This window comes from Girardinichthys multiradiatus, chromosome 7 (assembly GCF_021462225.1).
Source record: "Girardinichthys multiradiatus isolate DD_20200921_A chromosome 7, DD_fGirMul_XY1, whole genome shotgun sequence".
Taxonomy (NCBI): Eukaryota; Metazoa; Chordata; class Actinopteri; order Cyprinodontiformes; family Goodeidae; genus Girardinichthys; species Girardinichthys multiradiatus.
The window spans coordinates 42,327,790-42,349,155 of record NC_061800.1 but is presented as its reverse complement, the minus strand read 5'-3'; the positions used below and the strand labels follow the sequence as shown (position 1 = coordinate 42,349,155).

General features: G+C 41.0%; 1 protein-coding gene across 1 annotated transcript in view; it reads right to left on the bottom strand.

Moving 5' to 3' along the window:
• The window catches only part of mylka (myosin, light chain kinase a), a 57,342-nt gene extending 48,076 nt beyond the window's left edge, over positions 1-9,266 (bottom strand). Inside the window, exons 1-5 of the mRNA XM_047371085.1 lie at positions 9,104-9,266; positions 6,809-7,016; positions 4,857-4,902; positions 4,345-4,510; positions 1,059-1,224 (exon numbers count right to left, since the gene is read on the bottom strand). Coding sequence (XP_047227041.1) covers positions 1,059-1,224; positions 4,345-4,510; positions 4,857-4,902; positions 6,809-7,016; positions 9,104-9,265 — 748 coding nt within the window. The 5' untranslated portion in view covers position 9,266. The remainder of the gene's footprint in view (positions 1-1,058; positions 1,225-4,344; positions 4,511-4,856; positions 4,903-6,808; positions 7,017-9,103) is intronic.
• Between the last annotated feature and the right edge of the window lie 12,100 nt (positions 9,267-21,366).

Genomic DNA, 21,366 nt, shown 5'->3' with positions numbered 1-21,366 from the left:
AGACAGAAACAGAAAATTAGAATATAACCTTTTCAACTGCCTACCCTGAAAACCAACACTGATGTTGACATTTATTTTAAACGCTAAAATCAAAAACAACCATGGAACAAGCAGAAATACACAACAAAGCTGTGCAATCTCAGTTTTTATGGCCTGATAATGTTAGGACTAGCGAGATAGAGGACCCCACAATGCAGACTAGAAGGCAGCATATTGGTAAGTGAAAAAAAGATTTAATTAACAAAAATTCACTCTCAGAAGAGGCAGGAACAAAACAACGAACGGGCAGGCAGGACAGGCAAAAACAGACATGGGCAGGCTGGCGAGACAGGTGTGGCGTGACTACAGGACAAGAGCATTATCTGGATAATGTTTCCGCGATAAACAACTGAACAGGAGTGTGGAGAGTAAACCAGGTGGAGCAAGGAGACAGATTAGCTTGGAGCAGGTGAACCGGATAAAGATAATTAACAGACAGAACAGAACATGACTGGGGCAAAACAGAACTTCAAGGATACAAACAAATAGAAATCTAACTAGAAAAACATGAAACTAAAGCATAAACAGGAAAATAATAAACAGAAGCATGATTCAAAACTTGAACTGTGAAAAACATATAAAGAAAAAACCAGAAACCAAAAACCAAACAACCCCAAATCATAACAGATAAAGGCCACAAGCCGAAACGCGTTGGTCTGCTAATAAGTGTATTACAAGTGTTGCTGGAGTCTTCACCTCACCTAATCTCAATTTTCATGCATTCAAATGAAAATACATGCAATCCCAGTTCCAATGCCCCCAACATCTAAACAGTTGAAATCTAAAAGCATGTCTTAAAATTGTCAGCATGAACCCTCAGAGGGGTCCTTGAAACGGTCTGAGCAGCAGTACCTCCACTATTGGATCAGAAAAACATGCGCCAGGATTCAAATTATCCCGATCTCTGGTTCTCTGCTTTTTCCTTTGCCTTTTGACCCCTGCAGACTGGCAACATACAGCTGCAGGTGTGAAGATGCCTTGAATCATAAAATATTCTGAACTCTGCCTGGTTGTCTCACCCTGAACTATAAGCTCAGCGCTGGCAGTGGCTGTTCCAGCGCTGTTGATGACTGAACACGTGTAACGTCCTGCATCCTCCTCCTGGACGTCATTTATCTCCAGGAAGTGACGGCCAGAGAGCTCGTACATGCTGATCCGACCACAGGGCTGAAGCTCTGTCTCCCCCTGGAAAAATATACACATAAACAAGCTGCAACAAATTCAACAACATTAATCATAAACCACCTGATCAGGAACAATGACTAGCGTTAGAACTCAACAAGAATCAAGATGCCCCAGTCATCCAGCTGCAGCCCAAGTTTAAACTCTTCATACCCAACGATGTGGAGATAATGGAGTTGTTCATGAAAGCAGGTGAAAACTCTGAGTTTGTTAATGTTGAATTTAGAGAAGCTCTGGATTTTCCATTCCAGAAAGAGAGGTGTGTCTCAGTGTGAGAATATTACTCCGGGACCAGTGATTAATGTCAAAGTTCAACTATTTCTTTCAAATGTCTTACACTGCAAGATGATTTTCTCGCCTAAATTTGAAGTTCTCTAATCCACAGATACATAGTTTGTGTTGTTTTAAGATGAATTATTTTTTGAAAGCTCTCTTATTTAAATCAATATTACACAGACATACATAATCCACAGAGCAGGCTGTTTTTATGCAAATGAGAGCTTCATTACGGAACAGCGAGTCGAGCTGCGAGAAGTCTTGAAGTCTCTGTTCACCAAGAAGTCTTGGTGAAGAGAGAGTTAGATATTTCATTAAGATTAAATTGTAAAACTGCAACCTCAGACGATTACAAACCTGTTGAAGTCATTGTGCAAAGGACACAGAGCTGCTGCAGCTGGATAGAAAGAAGAATCTTCTCACAGCATCATTGTTCACGTATGTTAACTCAGATATTCTAACATTCACAACATGCTTCAGCTTACAGGTCATTCTCTGCAGAATATCTAATGCAGACCACATCATATATACACTGTATAAATACAGGTCCTTCTCAAAATATTAGCATATTATGATAAAGTTCATTATTTTCCATAATGTCATGATGAAAATTTAACATTCATATATTTTAGATTCATTGCACACTAACTGAAATATTTCAGGTCTTTTATTGTCTTAATACGGATGATTTTGGCATACAGCTCATGAAAACCCAAAATTCCTATCTCACAATATTAGCATATTTCATCCGACCAATAAAAGAAAAGTGTTTTTAATACAAAAAACGTCAATCTTCAAATAATCATGTACTGTTATGCACTCAATACTTGGTCGGGAATCCTTTGGCAGAAATGACTGCTTCAATGCGGCGTGGCATGGAGGCAATCAGCCTGTGGCACTGCTGAGGTCTTATGGAGGCCCAGGATGCTTCGATAGCGGCCTTTAGCTCATCCAGAGTGTTGGGTCTTGAGTCTCTCAACGTTCTCTTCACAATATCCCACAGATTCTCTATGGGTTTCAGGTCAGGAGAGTTGGCAGGCCAATTGAGCACAGTGATACCATGGTCAGTAAACCATTTACCAGTGGTTTTGGCACTGTGAGCAGGTGCCAGGTCGTGCTGAAAAATGAAATCTTCATCTCCATAAAGCTTTTCAGCAGATGGAAGCATGAAGTGCTCCAAAATCTCCTGATAGCTAGCTGCATTGACCCTGCCCTTGATAAAACACAGTGGACCAACACCAGGAGCTGACACGGCACCCCAGACCATCACTGACTGTGGGTACTTGACACTGGACTTCTGGCATTTTGGCATTTCCTTCTCCCCAGTCTTCCTCCAGACTCTGGCAGCTTGATTTCTGAATGACATGCAGAATTTGCTTTCATCCGAAAAAAGTACTTTGGACCACTGAGCAACAGTCCAGTGCTGCTTCTCTGTAGCCCAGGTCTGGGGAATGCGGCACCTGTAGCCCATTTCCTGCACACGCCTGAGCACGGTGGCTCTGGATGTTTCTACTCCAGACTCAGTCCACTGCTTCCGCAGGTCCCCCAAGGTCCGGAATCGGCCCTTCTCCACAATCTTCCTCAGGGTCCGGTCACCTCTTCTCGTTGTGCAGCGTTTTCTGCCACACTTTTTTCTTCCCACAGACTTCCCACTGAGGTGCCTTGATACAGCACTCTGGGAACAGCGTATTCGTTCAGAAATTTCTTTCTGTGTCTTACCCTCTTGCTTGAGGGTGTCAATAGTGGCCTTCTGGACAGCAGTCAGGTCGGCAGTCTTACCCATGATTGGGGTTTTGAGTGATGAACCAGGCTGGGAGTTTTAAAGGCCTCAGGAATCTTTTGCAGGTGTTTAGAGTTAACTCGTTGATTCAGATGATTAGGTTCATAGCTCGTTTAGAGACCCTTTTAATGATATGCTAATTTTGTGAGATAGGAATTTTGGGTTTTCATGAGCTGTATGCCAAAATCATCTGTATTAAGACAATAAAAGACCTGAAATATTTCAGTTAGTGTGCAATGAATCTAAAATATATGAATGTTAAATTTTCATCATGACATTATGGAAAATAATGAACTTTATCACAATATGCTAATATTTTGAGAAGGACCTGTATATATATATTCTCCCAGTCATGATACAGTATTTTTATTTATTTATAGTTGACTGCTGGCATTTCAGTCTCTCTCTCTTGTCTAAAAAAAAGTAGTTTAGAAAAAAATAAATACATTTTTTTAATTTTCACAGGGCCATTTCTTATTGGTCATTTAGCTGCCCGTGGCGACTCCTCTCCCACATGTACATACTGCTGAGAGCAGAGCTGAGTCCACGGAGAGTGAAGAACAAACATCAGGACCCATCAAGAAGCTTTAGATGACCAGGTCAGAAGGGGGGCCTCATAAGCCTCAAGGTTTGGTTGTGAGAAATGTTTTGTTTGTATTATACAGTTTCAAACATTTGTCTATTTTTGTGTAAAGCTGTGCCAGATTTCAGTTTCCATCCATCTAACATGGAAATGTGTCCAGCTTCACTTATTAACTTCCTTTTTGAGCAAACAGCAGCTGTTTGGGTAGAGATTAACCTCGTTAGTCAAGCCAAAAAACAGAATTATAGAAAACCTGCAGAAATCCAAAGGTCAAGAATGAATCTTTCAGACTGATTTAGAGGTTATGAGAATGGTTGATTTTTCATAAATCACAATACAGAATGGTTCCTAAACACTAATCTTGTTTAACATAATTTAATTTTATTTCTGTGTAGGTTTCTGGACTTTACCTCGGATAAAATACTCAGGACGTGAAAACTAAAGAAGTTTCAGCTCAGATCAGTCTTAGTTAGGCTCCGCCCACCTTGTACCATGTGACCTGTGGCTGTGGCCGTCCTGTGGTTTTGGTGGAGAACTTCCCATTCTGTCCCAGTCTGACGAACACTCGGGTGGGTTTGGAGATGAACTTTGGTGGACTCTTGCTCCAGATGCTGGTCCGGTTCTCCGGTGCCGGGATCAAGGAGTGGGACCTGGAATTATGGGAGATGGAGTCACCTCTCTGCAGCATCCCTTAGTGTTTAATGTGATGCACGTCACAACTGAAGCAGTAAATAATCATTAGTTTTATAACTTCTGAGATCTTGCAGAGGAAGCAGCTGTAGCAGAAGGAAGCTTCAACAGTAAATCTGCTGCAGTGACCTCAAACAGCTGCAGGTTCTGAACCGGAAGCCCCCAAAGGAGCATTTCTGACACATTTAATGGACCTCAGCAGTGATTTAGAGGAGGCGCAGCAGCAGGGGGAGATACATTGTGCAGCAGAAACTCCTCCAACACAACAGAGAGACGTGAGGACAACTAACGGCGGCAGCAGCTCACCCTGATCCCTTCCAGGACGGCAGGAAGTATTTCTTCCCATAGTTTTCTGCAGGTGGAAAAACATTTGGACATCAGAGACGTTCAGGTCTGATTGAGATGCAGAAACTTTATTTGTACTAAACACATTAACAACGTAACAAACATGAGAAAATCACATTAACACATAACTCATTTACCTCCCATTAGGCTGCAACATGTTTGGACATTCTGGCTCAGAGTTAAAATTTCCTTCAGATAACAGATCAGAAAATAAGCTAAAACAAACCAGCGGCTACAAGGTTTTTAGATAAACTAGCATAATAATAATAATAATAATAATACAGTGAGTTATGCTGCACGTTAATGAGACAAATTATTTTCTTTGTTCCAGCTGCTGAACAATGTTTTCTCAGCTGGATGATGATCTGGTTTAACTTTCATTGACTGTAGTTTAGTTCTGCATCCCAGTGGTCCAATAAAGTTTCCATTTAGCTGTCAATGGGTCATATTCATAGACGTATCTGAGGATGCTAAATGTATCAAAGAACCTCTCTCTGTACTGACCCAGTTTGTCCACATTTAAATGAGGTTCTATGGGCATTCAGAGGAAAGCCTGCATGTCTTTACTTTATATAAATTACATCCAGAGTAAATTGCTTGACAGAACCATAATCTCCTGAAAGATGTCAGCAATTTTGGCACGGGAGATGTCATGATTTTACTAAAACCGGGTCAGAGATGTCCAGGAAGGAAGATTCATCCTGTCTTCCAGTGAAGTCTGCATGATATTCTTAAAATAATTTCTAAAACAAAGAAGCTGAGCAAATGGTTGTTTAAAATCATATTGCTTATTAAAGTTCAGAATGCAAACCTTGTGATTTTGGAACGTTGCAACAGATCCCTTACATGCAGTGATTAACAACTAGGATTTAATTTAATAAAATGTAGAATATCTTCCTGACTCTGCGAGGGCCTGATGAGGGTCTGCAGTTAGAAGCACAGGGATGAGAGACTAAAAGTACAAGAAAAAGACAACTTTCTATACCTATGTTAACTTCACTCTATTGTATTTGTGACTGCAGAGAGGTCAACTGGCACCTGATGCAAAAATAGGTGCAAATTGGTCCCATCTTTTGGATTTGATGAGCGTGTTTACTCCTGCATGTTTTTAACACAATCTCCTTTGTGAATCCATTGCAGAAATAAAGCAAAAACAAGTACCAACACAGCTGCAGGAAATAGGGACATTGCACTGTTTCATGGGTTCCCTTCAGTGCGTTTTTGATGCGACTCTAAGAAGAATCCAGGTTCTGTCAGATTAACATTAAAGCCTCAGGAGTTTTCTGTGGACAGAGTATGTGTGAGCATAGATGAGCTAAACCTCATACTGGAAACCAGAAAAAGGTCCAGCAGGACAGATTAATAAAATAAATAAAGTTTAATAAATCATTTGCACCCACAAACTCCTACAAAGTTTTAAAAGGTCCTTCGCAGCCATAGAAATCAGTTTTGCTTAAACAGTGTCATAATTTTATTGCATAAATCACATTTATGAAAATTACAATCAGGGCAAAAAGCAAATGATTCTCCTAGACCAGCATTGTTGGTGACAGATTTACAGTCTCCTGTAAGCTGGTGATAAGATGAACGAGAGGAAGGTCATAGAAGCATCAATTCATCCTCTTCCAGTGAGGTGTGCCTGGTAGTTTTACAAATGATGGACGGGACATTAAGGTTCTGTTGTTGCTCTCTTTTTATTTAGAACTTTCTGACTGTGGAACCTTCCAACAAATAGCCCTTCACATCCGGATGTTCATTCACAAAACTTGGATACATTAACTCTGTCTTATCAAACTGACTTGATCTGATCACTGACGAGAGTCACATTTTGTTCTCTCCCTGTTGTTTCAGGACTCTGAAATATTTTACAGGTTTTACAGTTTTAGAAGTGGGTTTACAGCAGGGACTAATACCTTCCAGAAGGATCTCAACAGTAACCTGCCGGCTTCCCGCTTGATTGGTGGCCTGACAGGTGTAACAGCCCAGATCCTCCTCTGTGACTCCGCCCACTGACAGACTGAAATTGCCACGCCCACCTCGCTCCACTTTGTAGCGTTTTCCACCAATCACAGCCTTCCCGTCTCTGCACCATGTGACCTGCGGCTCAGGATGACCTCGCACCTGAAACATGAAGAGCTAAATGTCAGAAACATTTTCACCCAAATAGGTTATCATGTGATCCGTCCGTCCATCCATCCATCCATCCATCCATCCATCCATCCATCCATCCATCCATCCATCCATCCATCCATCCATCCATCCATCCATCCATCCATCCATCGTCTTCTGCTTGTTCTGTGATTGGGTTGAGGGGGCCGCAGCTTCAGCAAGGAAGCCCAGACGTCTCTTTCCACGGCCACCTCTTCCAGCTCTTCTGGGAGAACCCCGTAGTATTCCAAGGCCAGCCGAGAGACATAGTCTCTCCAGCTGCACAGACACCTCCCTAGGGAGCCATCAAGGGGGGCATCCTTACCAGATGCCCGAACCACCTCAACTGGCTCCTTGTAATTTAGAGGAGCAGTGGCTCTACTGTGAGTCTCTCCCAGATACTCGAACTTCTTACACTATCTCTAAGGGAGAGTCCAGCTAACCTCCGGAGAAAACTCGAATGTATGTGCGATCTCTTTCTTTTGATCACAACCCAAAGTTCGTGACCATAGGTGAGGATAGAAATGTAGACTGACTGGTAAACAGAGAGCTTTGCCTTGCAGCTCAGCTCCCCCTTCAGCACAATTGACTGGTACAGAGTATGCAATAATGTGAAAGCTGCACCAACCCGTCTGTCAATCTCATGCAACCTTCTCCCTTTTTCGTGAACAAGACTGCAAGATACTTAAACTTCTCCATTTGAGGCAGCACCTCATCTCCCTCCCAGAGACAGCAGTCCACCCTTTTCCGACCGAGGACCATAAGCCTCAGGTTTGTAGAAGTTGACCCTTGTCCCAGCCGCTACACAATCTGCTGCGCACCACTCCAGTGAGAGCCAGATATCACGATGTGATGACGCTAATAGGACCACGTCATCCGCAAATAGCGGACAGAATCCTGAGGTCACTTACCCTGACCCCTTCTGCCCCCTGGGTGCACCAAGAAATTCTGTACATAAAAATTATGAACAGAACCGTGACAACGAGCAGCTCTGTTGTAGTCCAACCCTCACTCTGAAGAGCTCCAAATTATTGCCGGCAATGGGAACCAGACTCTCACTCCGCTTGTATATAGACCGAATGGCCCGTAGTAACGGACCCCCGATGACATATTCACAGGGTATCGCGGGGAACACAGTCGAATGTCTTCTCCAAGTACACCAAACACATGTAGACCGGTTGGGGAGAGTCCCATGCCCCCTCGAGAGTCCTAGCGAAAGTAAAGAGCTGGTCCATGTTCTTCCAGACTCATTAGCAGCTCTGCCTGCAGAACTGAACATGCAAGTATAACTAAGTCTGAGTTTTCAGCCTTGATTGTTAAACCATGTATCCTCAGCTAGCAAGAAAAACAGGTCTCTTCCTAGTCCAGAGTTTTGCTGTATATTAATATATATACATATATATACATATATATATATATAAATATATACTTATACAGGTGTAGTGATGGATGGATGGAGGCATGCAGCCCTCAACTAAATTGTTTTAGTGAACAATTCTTCCTTGCAGAGTTTTATTGTACTGACTGTAATAATCTATCTTGTTATTAAGGGGAAGAAAATCTTTGCAACTATATTCTCAATCATAACCTGCATCATCTGTTAGGTTTGTGAGAAGAGAGACTATAAACCTCTTCTGTGGACATTCAGCAAATATTTGTTCTTCATTCAGCTCAGAGGCTTTGAATTAAACTCAGTTAGAGATGATAAGAGTTAAAAAAGTCACAAATGAGGGAGAATTAACCAGCTCTGTTTATCAGTTGGTTTCCTGTGTTTGAACTGCTGGTTGTGTTAAATTGAGCCCCACGCCCACAGTGTTTTTCTGCAGATGTTCTAATTAAGCTTCAGTAAAGCAGCAAGTTATATAGGAATATGTGATTCAGTTCAATTCAATTCAAACATACTATTAATCCCTAAGGGAAATTAAATGATACTGACATGTTTCTGTTGGGATCAACACCTAAACAGTGTTGGTTTGAGAAGCCCAGTTTTAAAACCAGTTAATCTCATAGATGTGAATATGTTCATAACACCTTTGCATCAGAAGATTAAGGAGTCTCACCTTCCCCTCCAGTCGGGCATCTCCACCCAGGCTGACCCTGACGTTCCGAGGAGGCAGGATGAAGGCTGGAGGTTCATTGCTTTGGAGACCAGATCCTGCTGGTGAAGCTGTCACCTCACAGACAGATGGAGTGGCTGTAGACAGTCGGACATCAGTCATCATGCTATCAGAGGGAAACACAGAGACAGATATCAGAGTAGCATTAAGAAACTCTTTCAATTAATACAAAGCCAGACATCTGCTACACTGAACCATCAGATGATCAGTGATGAAACACCAATGTCCATGTTCAACCTGAGCGTAATTCAGTTAATAAAGAAAGCTTTAAATCTCATCACAAGTATGAAACTTTAATTTAAAGATTACTGTAAAATATTTCAGGAATAACCATGCAGAAACTGTCCGGACTCCAACTAAAGAGAGGTTGAGTGAGGGGTTCAATCAGATCCATTTAGGATCAAACAGAGACGAAACAAGAACCAACAGCACTCAGAGGAAGATGTTTTATTATAAATGTAGGAATATTGGATCATTAAATGTTGAAATTAAAGAAAAAGCACACTCTGATGTTAGCTAAATATCACTGACGTTGACTGAGCATCTGTTGGGTTTTGGTTAGAAGCTGGATGGAAATAGTCTCAGTTTAGACTCATATCAGGTACAGGACCGGTTCCTGTAACCCAGTGCCCAACTGAGGGTGCTGCTGCGACAACTCACAAACAAAAAAACAAAAACTGAGTGAAGTGAATAATATGTGCAGTCATGACTGGAGCCATTGTCTCATGATTTGTATTGAAAAAAGAAATTCTGATAATAAAACAACAAGCGCCCTGTTGTTCCTCATTTAAATGGACCTCCCATTGCTGTCAATCAAAATGCTTCGAAAATGAGAATTAGACCGACCAACCAATGCACCACAATCAAATCTAAGTAGATTATGAAATAATTAAATGAATTAGTTTGTGCTTAAATGAATTTGCAGTTTCTGAGTGAATGCCAACCTTTCAGAAATTGCTTGGTAGCAGGGTTGGTTAATCTAACCCTGGGTCTGTCCTACTTTTTAGCTGAGACCTGGAACAAGAAAGGTGTCAGAAATGACGTGATCTTTTCTGTAGGAGCCTGTAGACATTGGAGTGCAAATACCCCAGGAGAGGGTGATCAGTTCATAATTAGATGTCTTATCATTTTCTAGATAAATATATTTTTGATGGTTTTTCGACATAGTCAATAATTATCTAAATAACACAACAACATTTCGCTATTATTCTAAAGTCAGCTTTTTGAATGACATAGGTGACATGGAAAATCCTTGAACAGCAACTGTCATGTCAAGAATGTCTCTGTTGCACTTCCCTGTGATCTTAATCACAAGAAAATCACTGAAGTCAGATTGTCCTCATCAGGGTGGTCTGTGTTGCTGCCTCTCACGCAGGATACCAGGGTTAGATTGTCTGTCCGTCCGTCTGTCTCTCTCTCTAAATAATCATATTTGTTATAATAAATTCTGATTTGCCAATTACTTCCCAAGAATACATTATTGCAGTGTGTCTTTATTGCTGATAGAGAACAAAGATGTTCTAGATGCTGTTTGGTACAAATAATCTCCCTCTTTGTGAGATTATTTGTTCTTATTGGATGTAGCAGCTACATTGTGCAGATCTAATTACTGAGGAAATATTTACTACTTCTATCCACACACGATTGTTCTTAAAGTAAATTTTTACTGTGCCAATAAAATGGTTAAACCTTCAAATGTTTCTCAACCTCCACAGAGACATAAGAATATGAACTGTGGCTTCAAGATTGAGCTAAATTTTCTTTTTATTACAGATAAATATTTGACCTATTTAAAATAACTATTTAAAAGAAATTCATATTAGAAAATCTCTCATATCTAAAATTAAAAATTACCCTACAGCTATTATTATGCTTAAAGTTGTGAAATCAAATATATCTGAAGGTAAATATAGTTTACCCAGAGAACACAGACTGCAACCATCAATATTTATTCAGGTTTTCCACAGAACATATTAAAGCCAGAATTGCTCGTGTTCTTCATTAAATCTTCAATCAATGCAGATGCGGTCCACCCTCAACATCTTTGAATGTGTGCGCTGACCCATAATCTCATGTAGGGCACCAAAATGACAGGAGCCATGTGATCAGGTGGTAAACTGAAAGCTAGCTGAATGCTAACTGGATAATGGGATGCTAACTGGTTGTTAACTGGATGAAACCTGGATCCTACTGGATGATAGCTGGATGCTAACTGGATGAAACCTGGATGCTAACTGGATTATAGCTGGATGCTAACTGGATGAAACCTGGATCCTACTGGATGATAGCTGGATGCTAACTGGATGATAGCTGGATGCTAACTGGATGATAGCTGGATGATAGCTGGATGCTAACTGGATGATAGCTGGATGCTAACTGGATGATAGCTGGATGAAACCTGGATGCTAACTGGATGAAACCTGGATGCTAACTGGATTATAGCTGGATGTTAACTGGATGATAGTTGGTGCTAAGAGGATGATAGCTGGATGTTAACTGGATGATAGTTGGATGCTAACTGGATGATAGCTGGATGCTAACTGGATGAAACCTGGATGCTAACTGGATTATAGCTGGATGTTAACTGGATGATAGTTGGATGCTAACTGGATTATAGCTGGATGCTAACTGGATGGAAGTAAATATTGATGAAACCAACATTTCTAATGTGGATGTTATTTTGCTGCTATGTGGACATTTGTTGGCCCTCAGTCTTGGTTTGGCAGAAGTGAGGTTTGTGAGAAAATGACTGAATCTTTGTGCCATATTGTCTGAACTCTGGCTGATAGAAGTTTTATTAGTATTGCTCTGTTGAATGATTTTTATACAGTTTTCCTGATATTTGTCATATTTTTGTTAGACTGGTTGGATTTTATTCTCATGGGTCACCTGAAAGTTTTATTAATATTTGTTTTGTGTTAGCCAAGCAAACGTTGAGGACATTAAACATTTATCTGTCAAGGTCTGCTGGGCGTTTGTAGAAAATTATTAAATCAGATGTTTTTTGCTTCTTGAGTTTCAGTTTGGAGACGAGACTAGTGACCAACAGGGACATGACTGTAGTCACCTGGATGGATGGATGGGGGGCTGGATGTTTGAACCTAAATGAATACATTCCTGAACTGGTGAGAGGTGGGTTTGAAGAAGTTTTGTTGGACGCTAGGGATTGGCACGTTGGTTAGATGTTTGCCTGTTATTTGGGGGCTAGCTGAATGTTTTCCTAATGTCTGCTGGATGTCGTAGATATTTGTTCAAGGTTTGTTAGAGTGTGGCTGGACGTTAGCTGGGTGTTTTATCTGTATTTTCTGAACAAACAGCAGCAGCCAGCTGGTCCATTTCCTGTTCAGACTCTGCTGCTGCCAAACAAGGATTTCAAGCCTCTAATAATAGCTAAAAACATTCAGCCTTCTCTTAATTAAAACATTTTCATTTAAATATTGACATTTGTTTCATTTCAAGTCATCGGAAAGGTTTTGTTGCCATAAAGTTCCAATGTTTCTGTTATTTCAGACATGGTTCAGAACTACAGCAACAAATCTTGATGTTCCAGTGATCCTGCTGAGATCTAATAACACAGTAAACTGCTGCGGTTGATGCTGAAGGCAGTGAAGCTGATTCCTTTTGTGGAGCTATTTAAGCTACAGTGGAGGATCAGAGATGAGCTACATTCAGAAACAACATGAACACCTCCAGAAAGCTGAGGAGAACAGGTGGGAGGAGAACCTGCTGGAGCATTAATGCAGTAAGAAACAGAAGAAGATTTGTATGCACAACTTCATGTGATCCTAATGGAAAATAAAACCTCTTTGATTCCTGCAGAAAAGCTGAAGGTTACAGAAACTCTGGAAGTCCTCAATTGTGTCAGAACGTTCCCGATGAAGTCATGTGTACAGAACCAGGAGGACGGTCATGTGACCTGTGAACAAACAGCTGATAGGAGATCCATAACAGTTTCAGGCCAGATAAAACACAGCACTGTGACTCAGACTGATGGGAATGTTTGTTATCAGAAAGTTCACCGTTGATTCTATCAGAACTAACAGAACCAGGAACCAGAGAGAGACAGACTGAGGTCAGGGAACTCTCTCAGCCGCCTGTGTTTGTCATTAACAGAGTTCATTATCAGGATGGAAACAGTTTGCTGCTGGTTCTCACACTGAACCACAAACATGCTCTGACATCGGCTGGAAGCAAGCAGCCTGAGCTCAACTCTTACTGGTAAAACTGGTTAGATTGTTTTAATTAAAGCCAAAAATCAGTCTAAAGCTGCCACAGATGGAGTCAGTACAGAACACAGTTACAGCCGGATCCAAAACAAGAGCAGCTTTCATGGTCCAGTAAAAATAAGTTGTGTTTCATTTCGAGACAAACTGATGTTCGGTCTTTTTGTCACATTAGGTCAGAAGATTTTATCTTTGCAATGTTGAAACTTGCTTATTTTTTAAACTGCCATCTTGAATTCAAAACATTCTAACAGACCTGAAGTAAAGTCCAGTAACCACCACGTTCTCCCAGTAGCAATGCTGGATGTTTCAAATGGATGTTTACTCTCACTCACTTAAAACTGTGCACTTATATTTATATTATATTGTAGATATGTTTGTACTGTTTAATTTGTACTGTATTGCACCGACTACGCCAAAACAAATTCCTTGTATGTCCAAAAACGTACTTGGCAATAAAGCTTTTCTGATTCTGATTCTGATTCTGAAAATGAATGATAGAGTTGATCTATCTCCTGCAGGCTGTGAAGGGCCACAGACTCTAAGATATTCAGTCCAGGAAATAGGAAAACCTGAAAATCCCTAATTGTTTAAGTATAAAGAAAATATAAGCATCAAACATTTTACAACCCCAAGTTTAAGAAACAAAGCTCTTTGAAAATACAGAAAACATCTAATGATGGTGTACAGGTGTACTGACCTGTACTGACCTCTAAGAGCACTTGAAAGTGGCTGTATTACAGCAATAACAGAAAAGCTCCCTTAGTGTGAAGGCAGTCATAGAGCTGCTATGTTCTTAATACTAGACAACCAAGTGTTTCCCTGCTGTTTTTCCAGCCATCCTAACTTTGCAACCACCATCAGTATCGTATTAGTTCTAGGGTGTTTCCTCACAATCTACAGAATTTCCTCATAAAGGTGGGAGATTTCTGTATCTCCACCATCAGTTGTAGCCTTGCAGTAGGACAACCATCAGGAGTTTCATCACCTTATCAGCAGAATGAGTGGATGGAAGTGAGGCTCTTTTATGTTTAACCTTGGTCAGCAGTCTGTGAAGGGTGCAGTCGGAAAGAATAATACACATAAAAATCCAAAATCTGTGCCAACCCGTTACTATGAGATGCTACACCAAGCCTCAGAAGCCTGAAGGTTTTTACCAGTCAGACAGACTTGAGCTGCTCCTCAATATTCCTCCTTCTCATAAGTAAAAAGCTGCTGCATTTTGGACACATGATGCAGTCTGACAAATTCACATCTTCCTTCAGTCTCTCAGCAACCAGCAGAGCTGGCACAATTTGGAGGTGTGCACGCTTCTTCCCATACAGAGGTAGGACTCCCAGTTGGGCTGCTCATCGAGCTACTATGGACGCAAATGAAAGGTTCATTGAGCTGCTTGGTGAATCTTTCAGTTGTTGCCATAGCAGGACGTGGTGCTCATAGCAGCTGTGCCACCAAGAGTGTTTACAATAAGGTACTTTTAGCCATGCTAGCCCAGCATTTGTGTGATGAGGATGTGGATGAAGCCAGCGGGGCCAGCCCTGCTTTACATTCTTGATAACCAAACCTGGCTGCTCTGCAAGAGCCACCTGGAATCAATAAGCAACCACTGCTGCCATCCTGATGATAAACCACCACAACCTTGGTACAGAAAATGTGTTCATGCTCAAAACAGTGAGGGAATTATACACTATCATATAAAATGTGGAGTCAACTGCATGGTTTAGGTTTAGTATAAGGAGATCTTGAGTTTCTTTATTTAAACTGTTCTGGTGAAAAGATAAAAAATAAGCGTTTGTACCACATTTCCAGCGACACCAAAGAGCTGATCAGAGACTGACCAACGCTGATCTGACCAGTTAAACAGACTGAATTAACTGATGGCTCAGACAGAACTGAAGCTCTGCTACTCAAAGAAAAATAACAGTTCTTTATAAGCAACACGATTCAAAGATCAAAAACATCAGCTGCAGTACTGAGAGTTCAACGTCAGGATCATCTGACGCTTTTATGTCCTGAAAACTTCCCATCATGCTGCAGGTTTTAATCAGAGCAGATTCCTTCCTGTCAGTCGACCGTTTCACAAACATCCTTCACAGCTGAGCGCCGAGAGACTCAGCTTCTGGTTCCCACATTCAGCCTGAGAGATTCACACAGAAACGACACGTTTGTGTCACAGAGAGGAACTTCAGAGTCTGAGATCAGGTGGAGACCTTTAGATGATGAAGCTGCTGTTTGACACATGATGTCTGGCTTTAAACAGCTTCAAAAAGCTGATCTCACTCAGCTTTGATCTGATTCTGTTTTATCAGCTCAGTTTCTGATAAAAACAGGTAGATCACACAGACGTTAATGTAAAACACCACCTTTAAAGAGCCTCCTGGGTGATCTGTGCTCAGTCTGTGAGAAATGTCTCCTCTCATGTGATTTACAAGCTGGAGAAAGTCAGGAATGACCCTTTAAAGGTTTAACAGCTGGTTGACTGAGATTCTGCAGCAGAAATGAACCAGTTCACCTGATAATTCTCCATCATGTGAGACTGAATCTCCTATCAGCTCTGAACAGGCTGCAGGACTTTAATGTGACTGATGATCCTTCATCTGAATTTCTCTGCAGCTGTCAGAATAAAACAGGAAAACTGAAACAAACATTTAATTTCATCATCAAAGGGTAGGAGAACATGCGGCAGAAAGTCCATCAGACTGAACTTTGACCTGGAAAACTGAGATAATCTGCAGGTTGTTTTCAGACCTGAAGATATTAAAGATGAAGATGAAGCAGCTCTGACTCCGCCCACCTCAGAGGTTGAAATTAAAAACCAGTTAAAGATGAAACAGTTTCTGAGCGGGTCTGACCTGATGAAGCAGCAGAAGAACCTGATGAAACCAGCAGCTGGAGGAGAACTTTAGTCCTGTGAGCAGCTCCTGTTCTTCACTTCAACAAGCAGTTCATTCAGCAGCAGGACTCCTCCTCTTCCTCCTCTGCGATCTCCTCTTTCTTTCACAAGAGGAGGTCCTCAGACTATGATGAAGGTCTCTGTTCAGACTGAACTTCTAGCAGCTCTGATGTCATTAAATGTGGCACAACTGAAACCAAACCACCCCGTTTTCTGGTTTAGGTGCGTCATCTAGTGGTTCAATGTATTACTGCAGCTGCTACCTGCAGGAATAGAATAGAATAGAATAGAATAGAATAGAATAGAATAGAATAGAATAGAATAGAATAGAATCCTCCTTTATTTGTCTTTCAGTTGGGAAATACATCAGCAAAGAAACAGGCAATTTAAGAAACAGAAAAAAATAAAATGAAACAAAATAAAAAGAAAGGAATTGCACAGTAGGGTTAAATATACAACATACTTGAACATAATGCGAGGATGATAACCTCATAACATTACATATGTCTCATATATTTTTAGCTGTATTTTCTTTATTGTTTCTGAAATGATGTGATGACCACAGATTATGTGTTTTTTATGGTATTGTAGTGTGAAGACCAAAGACAAATCTCCACTTCGGGGACAATAAAGTACTTGCACTCATTAAATATGGTAAAAAAAAAAAACAACAAAAAACTATACAGTTATTAAAAACAAGTAAATTCTAAGAAAAGTGTAAATCTATAAGAAGAAGACAAGAACATTGGCTCTGGTGGTTTATTAATCCACTGAAGCAAGCGTTTCTCCTTTTCCTGCTGCTTCTCTAACTTTCTCTCCAACCCAATGCATGCTGGTCATTTACCTTCACAGTAACTTATAGATATGGTTCCGATAGTTTCACCAGATTCACTTAATCACAAGCAAGATAACATATGTATAATGTTTGTTCTGTGTGTTTTTTTTTATACAGATCATATTTAACACGTCATGAACCACCAGGACAGAAGGAGTATTGTGTTTCTCTTTAATATTTGTAGAATATGAAGAGAAACCCTCATCTGTCCAGGCAGGACACAGTGACAGGCTGCTTTTAAAGAGAGTAATGTGTTAATATTATATTATAAAGCCAATCACTTTATAATTAGGATGTACAGTTATTTTAATTCACAGATGATTTTACACATACAACGTTTTGACCAAAGAAACTCTTTGTGATCAAGCAGTTCTGAGAAAATGACAACAGATTTGTACCAATGGACCAGTGGAAGTATGTGGTCTTCCTTTAATCACTTTAATCAGATCAGTTTAGGTCTTCAGCAGTGTTCAGATCAGACTGGAATTAAAGCAAAAACATGAATCTGAGCAAAAAAAAGATCTGATGAGGACTGCAAGATGAACACAGCCTCCATTACTTCCTTCTCTTTACCTGTGAACAGCTGCAATGTTATAGATAATACAAATGTAATGACATTTCAATTATCTTTTTGATTCCAGAAACTGGAATCTCTGTGGACCAAATGTTTTTCCAGTTTAACTTTATGCTCTCTGCTGCTATTGGGATCCTAGAGTTGAAAATTAAATCAGAGGTACCCAAGTCCAGTCCTCCAGAGCTACTATGCTCTAAGTTTTACACCTCCTCCAACACATCTGAATCAAATGAATGGCTCGTTATCAGGCCTCTGCAGAACTGAATAACTGATTAAATAATTAAGCCATTTGATCCAGGATGCATCTAAAAGTTGCAGGACGGTAGTTCTTGAGGACTGGACTTGGGCACCCCTGCTTTAAATGAACCTGTCTCATCTACTCCCCAATTATCTACATATTCTGGATCTTTCCTTTCAGTCCTAAATAATTCGCATCTCTGTCTGATTTGGATCTACTGTCTAAGACATGCTTTCTGGTTTTTTCGGACTCAAAGCTTTTAAATACACCCAACCAAAAAATGTGGGTACTTTTCTGAGGTGAAACTCGATATACTATAATGTACATCTTTCCTTCCACCAAATCAGAATGGAAGTGTACCTTCTGTACAGGCACAGAAAAAAACATATCAATATATAGCATGAATATCATTTCCCCAGTGTTCAATTTATCTGAGAAGGTCTTTGAGGATTTGCGCCAGAAACCTCTCATTGTGTTCTGTCCAAGAAACAAACCCAGATACGAAGGGCAAGTGTGAATCATCATCAGATCTTCAACTTGAGCAGGTTAGCTAACACTGAGACTTTCCATTGGAGCTGCAACAGTTGCAGAATTTACAGTTGTTAGTTTGCTTCTTTTATTGAAAACAGTCCATTTTTACATGTCCTGTCTTGTAACAGAAGTGGAAAACCTCTCAGAGTTCTGGATCTATGATACTTTAAATTCTGACCTGACTGAAAGTAATGACAAAGTTTCACGAACGTCTCCCAAGTCACCAGATGAAGAGAGTGAACTGAACTAAGGCAGCTGCCTCACTGCAGCCCTTTCTTGCTGCTTTGTCACATGTAGCAGCAAGACTGGAAACCAACTTCTTAAATTGTTCCAGAACAATAACATCACACAAGTCCAGAAATGCTTTTTGGCACTAGTTCCTTTATTGACAGTTACAAGAAAGGAAATGGGCAGGAGGGGGGTAAACATGCAGGTCTCAGCTTCAGGAGTCAAACCCAGGGCGGCTGCGTTGAGGACTACAGCCTCTGTATGTTGGGCGCCCGCTCTACCGCTACACCACACCCCATAAATGATTTCTAAGAAGCTCCCAAAACAAAAGCTGTATTAATGTAAAACCACACTAATAAAAACAAAAATGAAAGAAGTAAATTAGTGAAACTCCAAGGGAACAGCACTGCTTTATCTACCAGGGTAATTTAGCTTTAAAACCATTTTCACCTGCATGTAAACACCTTTTAGGCCCAAACAAATCTTCCATCCAAACCTCACAATCTAAGGCACAAAACTCTTCAGCAAAAAATGTGATTAATTTCAACCAAACAACAGAAACACAAAGTCCAAAAATCAAACGAGCCAAACAGAATCAAAACCACAGCAAACAGAAGCAGGCAGGAGACCAAGTTAAAGCAAAATTAACTCTTTATTTTAAAATCCAGTTGACAAATTCAAATCTATCTTGGTTTCTAATATTACAAAGCAGAAAATGGACCACAAACAATTTTCATGCATCTAAATTAGTAAAAAAAAAATGAAAATACAGTCTGAATTACTCGTACTCGTACTCGTCGTCTTCTGCTTATCCGGGACCGGGTTGCGGGGGCAGCAGACTCAGCAGAGACGCCCAGACGTCCCTCTCCCTAGACACTTCCTCCATCTCCTCCAGGGGGAGCCCAAGGCGTTCCCAGGCCAGCTGAGAGACATAGTACCTCCAGCGTGTCCTGGGCCGTCCCCTGGGCCTCCTCCCGGTGGGACGTGCCTGGAACTTGTTGAAGCACCCTCCCAAGGGGTCTTCTGCGTGTTCGTTTATTCACCGTAAGCTGAAAGAATTCACAAGACATTATAATAAATCACACGGAGACAGCTGTATGTTATTCAAATGCCTGGCCCAGGGGAAGCTCTCGCATGTGGTAACACAACACACACCGAGACGACTTCAGACGACTTTTATTGAAACACACATGAAAATGAACAGCCCCTGTTTACAGTTTTTTTCACACATATGATTTCATACAGACAATAAGACATAATTAACAATCCAACCACATTTTTAAGTCAGAATGTGTGTTCAAATATTCAAAGTCAACTGCACTTCTCCGTGACTTGTGTAATTCCTCAGTATGTCCACTAGATGGGGCCTCTAACCCCTAGAAGAGCCTCTAACTCTGTTTTATGTGAGGACGTTTAACCTCAGTTTTCATGAAGTTATAGCTTGCCAAACTATAGGACTCAAACCTGGCTTTATCTTATTAATCCGTCAATTAATAAGTAGAGACGCCACGCTCAGCAATAAAGGGACTTCAACCCCTAGTCTCATCTCAGATTTTTCATATTTGACTCCATTTTAACACATTCAGTTAATGTCTTTAACAGTTTTACAGAGTAATAACATTCAGAACCACTGACACCCTGGTAAATAATTTAGCCTACACATAAATTCAATCGGCAGACTTTGATACAATAGGCACTACCTACCTTTTGATGACATGTGGGCACCCTGGATGTCAGAGGTTCATCTGTCACACTCTCTTTGTCCAAATTCCCTGATTCAGCCGTGAATCACGTCGGAGGTCAACAATTGTTAAAGCACCCTCCCAAGGGGTGTTCTGCGTGTTCGTTTATTCACCGTAAGCTGAAAGAATTCACAAGACATTATAATAAATCACACGGAGACAGCTGTATGTTATTCAAATACCTGGCCAAGGGAAGCTCTCGCATGTGGTAACACAACACACACCGAGACGACTTCAGAGCTTCTCCCTGGGGCCATTGCTTTTATTGAAACACACATGAAAATGAACAGCCCCTGTTTACAGTTTTTTTCACACATATGATTTCATACAGACTCTTCCGGCTTACCATATTTGGACAGCTATTGTCCTGCACCTGGAATCTGCTTTTCTGCTGATATGAGAAGTGCTTGGCCAGTTAATCTTCTCGCATTCTTTTCCCACCATTACAGTTCTTCAGTTTTTCTCTACTTCACACTCAAGGCCAAGTTGGTGCAACAACACTTCTGCAGGCGACAATGTCTTATACTCACACAGGTTATACATTTTATTTCCCACACTGTTTATGAACATAATAATAACACACTAGTTATGAACATAATAATAATTAATGCACATACATAATATATCTCCACAAAGACCTCCCGAGGAAGGCGTCCAGGAGGCATCCGGTATAGATGCCCGAGCCACCTCAACTGACTCCTCTCGATGTGGAGGAGCAGCGGCTCTACTCCGAGCCCCTCCCGGATGGCCGAGCTCCTCACCCTATCTCTAAGGGAGTGCCCGGCCACCCTACGGAGGAAGCTCATTTCAGCCGCTTGTATCCGGGATCTCGTTCTTTCGGTCATGACCCAAAGTTCATGGCCATAGGTGAGGGCAGGAACATAGACCGACCGGTAAATTGAGAGCTTTGCTTTTCGGCTCAGCTCTCTCTTCACCACAACG